Genomic DNA, 8,666 nt, shown 5'->3' on the forward strand with positions numbered 1-8,666 from the left:
CTTCAACTACAAAGTCTACCGAGGTGGGTGAGGGATGCCAGGGCAGGGCCCAGAAGGAGAGGGGCAAAGTGTCCGGGGCCTGGGGGAAGGGGGGCAGGGGCACATGAGGGAAGAGGGCAGGAACACTAGGGTCAGGGAGTGAGGGGGCACTTGGGGAGGAGATAGGCGGGGGGCGTGAAAGTAGCTGAGGGGGCAGGAGGGAGGGAAGAATGGGGCTGGTGTCCTGGGAAGAAAGGGGCAGGGCTGGGGGCATGAGGGGGGCCGGATTGGGGCCTCGGAGGGAGTGGACAGGGACCTCTGAAGGGAAAGGGCCAGAAACCACGAGCATTTGGAAAGGGGTAAGGATGGGGAAATGGGGTGGGGGGAAGGGAGAGGAGATGGAGTGTTGGTGTCTTCATCCCCTGAGCCTCCTCTCTCCTCCCTAGGGAACACGTTCCAGAGTGGGAGGGTGGGTTGCATCAAGGACTGTTCGTCCAAGGATTACACATATAGAGGACAGAGATTTGTCATCAAGTGCTGCAATGACGAAGACTACTGCAACAAGTAAGGGCTGGGCCCTCCCCAGCCCCTGCTCGGCCCAGCTGCCCAGCCAGCTCCCGGCTGGGGGCTCAGAGCTGGACATCAGACCCCCAGGGCCCCTCCCTTGCCCCCTCCGTGTAGGCCACCTCCTGTCCTTTCTCAATAAATGCTACCGGCTGGACACAGCGCTGTGCCATTCTAGATTTCTTTCCGTCCCGCCTGCTGGACCCGGGACCGTCTCTCTGGTTCTCAAGGGTCTAAGAGGTTGGCCAGAGACTTTCAGTCAGTCAATTGTGTTTATTGAGCACTTACTGGGTGCAGAGCCCTGTACTAAGCGCTTGGGAGAGTGCAATACAGTGCTCTGCACACAGTATGCGCTCAATAAATACGACTGAATGAATGAATGAATGAATACAACAGTAAACAGACAGGTTTCCTGCCCACATTTAGGTTACAGTCTAGAGGGGGAACTTACGGTCTAGAGACTGGGGGCTGGCCTTCTTGTGTTATCGACAAGTAGGGAGCAAAATAAGATAGCCGGTGTAAATCGGCCGCAGGGTTCGAGAACCCAAGGTGGTGACAAAGATAGGAAAGATAGCCTTCCCAGACTGAGCCCTCTCCGTCCCCTCCCCCTTCTCCCCCCTCCATCTCCCCATCTTACCTCCTTCCCTTCCCCACAGCACCTGTATATATGTATATATGTTTGTACATATTTATTACTCTATTTATTTATTTATTTATTTATTTATTTTACCTGTACATACCTATTCTATTTATTTTATTTTGTTAGAATGTTTGGTTTTGTCCTCTGTCTCCCCCTTTTAGACTGTGAGCCCACTGTTGGGTAGGGACCGTCTCTATATGTTGCCAACTTGGACTTCTCAAGCGCTTAGTACAGTGCTCTGCACACAGTAAGCGCTCAATAAATACGATTGCTTGATTATACATATTTATTCTATTTATTTTATTTTGTTAATACGTTTTGCTTTGTTGTCTGTCTCCCCCTTCTAGACTGTGAGTCCGCTGTTGCGTAGGGACCATCTTTATATGTTGCCAGCTTGTACTTCCCAAGTGCTTAGTACAGTGCTCTGCACATAGTAAGCGCTAAATAAATACGATTGAATGAATGAATGAATAATAACCCGGAGACCTGAGTTCAGATAGAACAGTAGAGGTAGGAAAGCTGACTGTTCACCCTTTCACCTCCCGAGAGGTACGAGGGACGAACAGCCCCGATTCCAGCCGCTTCTTCCCTTTCCTTTGGTTCTCCATGGGAGCTACACAAAGGATTCCCACCCGTGGGAAACTTTGGCACCCTGTTGTGAGGAGATGTTAGCAGGAGACATCACCCACACAGGATGGGGTCGTTTTAGACAGAACTCACACATGATGGGGTCATTTTAAACAGGGCGTAGCGGATACTTTGATCCATGTCAGCCCTCCTTGATTACAGAATCTTCCCTCGGAAGGCCAGCGCCTATTCCTCACATACCCTGCCATTGAGCCTTATGTACAATGGAGTCGGTTACGCTAAGCTTTAGGGAAAATGCAGTCAATGCTGCTTCTGCTGGAGTACTCGGCTAGGGTGGGCAACACTTGGGAGTGAGTTGGTGATGGAGGGGGCGGGAGACTATCTCTTGCTCCCATCCATTCATTATTCATTCAATCGTATTTACTGAGTGCTTACTGTGTGCAGAGCACTGTACTAAGCCCTTGGGAAGTCCAAGTTGACAACGTAGAGAGACGGTCCCTACCCAACAACGGGCTCACAGTCTAGAAGGGGGAGACAGACAACAAAGCAAAACATGTGGACAGGTGTCAAGTCATCAGAATAAATAGAAGTAAAGCTAGATGCACATCGTTAACAAAATAAATCGAATAGTAAATATGGACAAGTAAAATAGAGTAATAAATCTGTACAAATATAGACAGGTGCTGTGGGGAGGGGAAGGAGGTGCGGGGATTCATTCATTCAATCGCATTTATTGAGCACTTACTGTGTGCAGAGCACTGTACTAAGTACTTGGGAAGTACAAGTCGGCAACATAGAGAGACAGTCCCTACCCAACAATGGGCTCACAGTCTAGAAGGGGGAGACAGACAACAAAACAAAACATGTGGACAGGTGTCAAGTCATCAGAATAAATAGAAGTAAAGCTAGATGCACATCATTAACAAAAATAATAGAATAGTAAATATGGACAAGTAAAATAGAGTAATAAATCTGTACAAACATATAGACAGGTGCTGTGGGGAGGGGAAGGAGGTGGGGGGGGATTCATTCATTCATTCATTCAATCGTATTGATTGAGCACTTAGTGTGTGCAGAGCACTGTACTAAGCGCTTGGGAAGTACAAGTTGGCAACATCTAGAGACGGTCCCTACCCAACAGTGGGCTCACAGTCTAGAAGGGGGAGACAGACAACAAAACAAAACATGTGGCCAGGTGTCAAGTCATCAGAATAAATAGAAGTAAAGCTAGATGCACATCATTAACAAAATAAATAGGATAGTAAATATGTCCAAGTAAAATAAATAGAATAATAAATCTGTACAAACATATAGACAGGTGCTGTGGGGAGGGGAAGGAGGGTGGGGGGGATTCATTCATTCATTCATTCAATCGTATTGATTGAGCGCTTACTGTGTGCAGAGCACTGTACTAAGCGCTTGGGAAGTACAAGTTGGCAACATCTAGAGACGGTCCCTACCCAACAGTGGGCTCACAGTCTAGAAGGGGGAGACAGACAACAAAACAAAACATGTGGCCAGGTGTCAAGTCATCAGAATAAATAGAAGTGAAGCTAGATGCACATCATTAACAAAATAAATAGGATAGTAAATATGTCCAAGTAAAATAAATAGAATAATAAATCTGTACAAACATATAGACAGGTGCTGTGGGGAGGGGAAGGAGGGTGGGGGGGACTCATTCATTCATTCATTCAATTGTATTGATTGAGCGCTTACTGTGTGCAGAGCACTGTACTAAGCGCTTGGGAAGTACAAGTTGGCAACATCTAGAGACGGTCCCTACCCAACAGTGGGCTCACAGTCTAGAAGGGGGAGACAGACAACAAAACAAAAACATGTGGACAGGTGTCAAGTCATCAGAATAAATAGAAGTGAAGCTAGATGCACATCATTAACAAAATCAATAGAATAGTAAATATGGACAAGTAAAATAGGGTAATAAATCTGTACAAACATATGGACAGGTGCTGTGGGGAGGGGAAGGAGGTGTGTGGGGGGGAGTGGGAAGCCCCCCTACACCCTTCTTGCAATCTCCTCTTGGTAAGGAAGGGATTCAGGCTCCCTGCTCCACCTTCCCCCAGAAGGGAAGGAGAGGGGTCCGGGCACCCATTCCCTGGCCCTCAGTCCCTAACTCAGGTCCTGGGGGGAGGGAGAGGTCAGCAGGACATGGGACCCCCTCCCAACACACACATACAAACACTCGCCCACTCCCACCATGAAGGAGGGGAAGCTACAAATCCTCTGTGATACTTGGCCAAGACGGCCCGTGGATCTGGAGGGGGTCTATGGGGGTCTTTCCCGGGAAAATCGGATTGGCCCACGGCCTGGGAACGTGGCCTAGGGATTGCCTCTATTATTTGTTGCCGAATAGTACTTTCGAAGCACTTAGTACACTGCTTTGCACACAGTAAGCAGCGTGGCTCAGTGGAAAGAGCACGGGCTTTGGAGTCAGAGGTCGTGGGTTTGAATCCCGGCTCTGCCAATTGTCAGCTGTGTGACTTTGGGCAAGTCACTTCACTGGGCCTCAGCTACCTCACCTGTAAAAAGGGGATGAAGACTGTCAGCTCCCTGTTGGACAACCTGATCACCTTGTAACCTTCTAGACTGTGAGCCCGCTGTTGGGTAGGGACCGTCTCTATATGTTGCCAACTTGGACTTCCCAAGCGCTTAGTACAGTGCTCTGCACACAGTAAGCGGCTCCCTCTTCTAGACTGAGCCCACTGTTGGGTAAGGACCGTCTCTATATGTTGCCAACTTGTACTTCCCAAGCGCTTAGTACAGTGCTCTGCACACAGTAAGCGCTCAATAAATACAACTGAATGAATAAATACGATTGAATAATAATAATAATAATAATAATGGCATTTAGTAAGTGCTTACTATATGCAAAGCACTGTTCTAAGCTCTGGGGAGGTTACAAAGTAATCAGGTTGTCCCCCGGCGGGGGGCCTCACAGTCTTCATCCCCATTTTACAGATGAGGTAACTGAGGCACGGAGAAATAAAGTGACTTGCCCAAAGTCACACAGCCGACAATTGGATGAATAACCTCCCCAGCGCTTTGAACAGTGCTCTGCACATAGTAAGCGCTTAATAAATGCCATTATTATAATTATTATTTGTTAATGACGTGCATCTCCCACTGTTGGGTAGGGACTGTCTCTATATGTTGCCAACTTGCACTTTCCAAGCGCTTAGTACAGTGCTCTGCACACAGTAAACGCTCAATAAATACGATTGATTGATTGATCTAGCTTTACTTCTATTTATTCTGATGACTTGACACCCGTTCCCATGTTTTCTTTTGTTGTCTGTCTCCCCCTTCTAGACTGTGAGCCCGTTGTTGGGTAGGGACCGTCTCTCTATGTTGCCGACTTGGACTTCCCAAGCGCTTAGTCCAGTGCTCTGCACACAGTAAGCGCTCAATCAATACGATTGAATGAATGAATGAATGAATGAATGAATAGTGAGCGCTCAATAAATACTATCGAATGAATGACTGCCGCCGCCACCAGCCATTTCCAGGGCTTTGCTGCCCCTTAGTGACCCATCGGAGCCCTCACTCAAGCGGCTTCCTTCCTGGCGTTCAGACAGTAACCACTCCGGCGCCATTTGTTTAGCCCTCACTACGGGCCAAGCACTCAACTAAGCGCTGGGCTAGCTACACGGCAAGTAGGTTAGACAGTCTCTGTCCCACATGGAGCTCACAGGCTAAACTTCTGGGGCTGATTGGGATGGCTCCGTAGACTTTCTCGACCGTGAGCCCACTGTTGGGTAGGGACCGTCTCTCTATGTTGCCAACTTGGACTTCCCAAGCGCTTAGTCCAGTGCTCTGCACACAGTAAGCGCTCAATAAGTACGATTGAATGAACAGCTCCCACAGTCATTGCACTTGATCGCCCAGGCGTCCGGCCACAGAGCGGGCAGAGGCCGAGCTCCCGGCCCGCTGAGGCCCCGGGGTGGGGGGGAGAAGCTCTTCTCTGGACTGTGAGCTTGTTGTGGGCAGGGAATGTGTCTGTTTATTGTTGACTCCCGCCTATATAGTCTCACCTGGTGCTTGGTACAGTGCTCTGCTCACAGAAAGCGCTTACTAAATAGTGTGACTCAACCCTAGGCTGGGCTCCCCGAAGAGGCCCGGTCGACATTCGGTGAGCCTCGTTTTGGGGTGCCGCCCTGCCCGGCACCTGCTGGCTGTCTACCGATGTCTCACCTGCCCCGGCGGCCAGCTGGCACCTGTGTCTCTCAGACCGACGTGCTCTGCATGCAGTAAGCGCTCAATAAATACGATTTGATTGATTGATTGATCTTTGCCAGCGACTCCCAGGGGCGCGGCCCGGGCTCCCCCGGTACGGCCTCCTTTCCCCACCGTTTCTCACACGCTCACCGCTCAGAATCGATCCGGCCGGTCCAGCATCCTCCTCCTTGTGCCCGGCCCCGGAGATCTGAAGTTCAGGCTCTGCCCTGGGCAAAGAGGTGAGGCGGGTTGCGGCCCGGTGGATTATTATCAAACCATCTGCAGAGCCTGCCTCAGTGGTTGGGGCGGCTCCCTTCCTGTCGAGACAACTCAAATGCTCCAACTCTGGAAGGGCAGCAGGGATTAACCACCCCTCTCTCCCGCCTCCCCACTCCCCGCCCTCAGCCAGGCCGGATAAAGCAGGAGCCCGCCGAGGTGGCGGTGAAGCTGCAGACGCAGCCCCTGTCTCCAACCCACTCCCGACCGCCTCAGTCTCCCACACTTGCGACCTCGAAGCTCAGAATGGACAAACGGCTCCTGCTGAGCCTGGCCGCTCTGCTCTGCCTCATGGGGGGTGAGTCCGAGCTGGGCAACGGGGAAGGGTCCGTTCTGAGCCCAGGACAGCGTGGGACCGGGCAGGTGGAAGTCCCCACCTGTACCTTCCCTCCCGGGAAGGATTAAAGCTCTGGGGCCCATTTCCTGATCCTTCTCCCACAGGGAACAGGAGTTGGGGGGTCAGGGCTGGAGTAGTCCCTGGGGAGCCAGATACAGGTTAGGGTGGGCAGTGGGGCTGCATCCCCCAGCTTGCTTCCATATGGACCCCCTCCCCACCTCCTCCACGGCTCCCCCTCCACCCCCCTCGCCCCCGTGGTCTCACACGTTGCTCTCTGGGCCATCAGCGGCAGCGGCTCTGAAGTGTACGACCTGCAGCATCGTGGCCTCAAATGGCCACTGCCAAATGGGCCAAGGCACCTGCGTGGCTGGGCCAGGAGAATCCTGCTTGAAATACAGAGTTTACCTAGGTGCGTGAGGGAGGCCGGGGCCCGGGAGAAGGGAGGCAGGGGCCTTGGAAGGAAGAGGGCAGGAACACTGAGGTCAGGGAGTGAGGAGGCACTTGAGGAGGGGCGTGACTGAGACTTAGGGGGTGGGAGGAAGGGACCCACAGGGGCTGGGACCTTGGGTGGAAGGGCTGGGGGCACGAGGAGGGCAGAATTGGGGTCCCAGAGGGAGTGGACAGGGAGCTCTGTAGGGAAAGGGGTGAGGCTGGGGGTTTGAGGCGGGGGGTGGGGAGAAATGGGGTGTTGGTGACCTAATTTCCTGAGCCCCCCTCTCTCCTCCCTAGGGGACACGCTCCAGTTTGGGGGGATGAGTTGTGAAAAGAACTGCAAAGCCAAGAAGTACATGAAGCTTGGAAAGAAATACATCTACACCTGCTGCAGCAACAAAGACCACTGCAACAAGTAAGGGCCGAGCCCCCGTGCCCCGCTGGCCTGCCCAGCCAGCTCCCGGCTGGGGACTCACACCTCATAATCAGACCCCCAGGCCCCTCCTCCGCCCCCTTCCCAAAGGCCACCTCAATTCTTTCCTCAATAAACACTACCGGCTGGACACAGCGCTGCGCCGTTCTAGATTTCTTTCCGACCGGCGTGCTGGACCTGGGAGCATCTCTCTGGTTCTCAGAGGGTGATCGGAGGCTGGGGGCTGCCCCCCTTGGGGGGGGAGTGAGTTGGTTGGGGAGGAGGCAGGGACTACCTCTTATTTCCAGCCGCCCCTCCTCCGTTAAGTCTCCATTTGGCCTTGAGGGGATTCATCCACGTGCCCACCCCACAACCATCCACTCCCTCCTAGTTCCACCTCAGCCCGGAAGGGAAGCAGAGGGGTCAGCAGGACCCTTGCTCATTACTGGGCCCTGTCTCCCCGTCCCTCAGCCCCTGAGGCAGGAGAGGTCAGCAGGGCATGGAAGCCCCCCAACACACACGCACACACTCGCCCACCCCCCCCAGGTGCAGTCTTCCCTCCCCACAGCCTGCCCACAAGGGAGGAACAGCTGCAGATCCTTCTGTGATACTCAACCATGACACTCGGGGATCTGGACAGCCCTGAAGTGTCTTTGGGGTCTTTCCCTGGAAAATCAAATTCCCCCTCGGCCCGGACCAACCCTGGCAGTCGGTCAGAAGGTCGCCCTGGTCCCACCCACGCTACCTCTGCCAGGAGCCATTTCCACGGCTTTAGTGCCTCCTAGCAGCCCATCAGAGTCCTCACCCAGCCAAGCAGAGTCGGGCTGGTCTCCTTCCCGGCGTTCAGACAGTAATGACTACTGTGGCCTTTGTTCAGCTATTGCTCTGAACCAAGGACTCAACTAAGCACTAGGGTAGCTGTAAGACAATTAGGTTGGACGCGGTCTCTGTCCCACATGGAGTTCACAGATTTAGGGAGGGGGACAACAGCTATGGAATCCCCATTTTCCCAACGAGGAAACTGAAGCCCAGGGAAGTTGAGTGATTTGCCTAAGGTCAGACAGCAAACAGGTGGCAAAGCCTTGTCAGATCCTTCACAAACAAGGTGGGGCTCTTTCCCGTAATCCCGTAATCCAGGCTGCTTCACAGTTGCTGATCTCATTTCTCTCCCCTCCCAGCCTCTAATGAGCTCTAGAACTCCG

The 8,666-nt window shown here is 52.6% G+C and overlaps 1 protein-coding gene across 1 annotated transcript; it reads left to right on the top strand.

The window, feature by feature from the left end:
- Positions 1 to 6,529: 6,529 nt before the first annotated feature.
- Positions 6,530 to 7,555, top strand: PATE3 (prostate and testis expressed 3). Its single transcript, XM_038753356.1, has 3 exons — positions 6,530 to 6,581; positions 6,907 to 7,029; positions 7,350 to 7,555. The coding sequence occupies exons 1-3, from the start codon at positions 6,530 to 6,532 to the stop codon at positions 7,469 to 7,471; spliced, it is 297 nt and encodes a 98-aa protein (XP_038609284.1). The 3' UTR covers positions 7,472 to 7,555.
- Positions 7,556 to 8,666: the final 1,111 nt, after the last annotated feature.

Source organism: Tachyglossus aculeatus, chromosome 11, assembly GCF_015852505.1.
Source record: "Tachyglossus aculeatus isolate mTacAcu1 chromosome 11, mTacAcu1.pri, whole genome shotgun sequence".
In the NCBI taxonomy this organism is placed as follows: Eukaryota; Metazoa; Chordata; class Mammalia; order Monotremata; family Tachyglossidae; genus Tachyglossus; species Tachyglossus aculeatus.

Bases quoted from the DNA above. Each gene is read 5' to 3' on its own strand.
- PATE3 (XM_038753356.1), top strand. From the start codon at position 6,530: ATGGACAAACGGCTCCTGCTGAGCCTGGCCGCTCTGCTCTGCCTCATG. The intron at 6,582-6,906 runs GTGAGTCCGAGC...CTGGGCCATCAG, and splicing joins TCTGCTCTGCCTCATGGGGG to CGGCAGCGGCTCTGAAGTGT. The intron at 7,030-7,349 runs GTGCGTGAGGGA...TCTCCTCCCTAG, and splicing joins GAAATACAGAGTTTACCTAG to GGGACACGCTCCAGTTTGGG.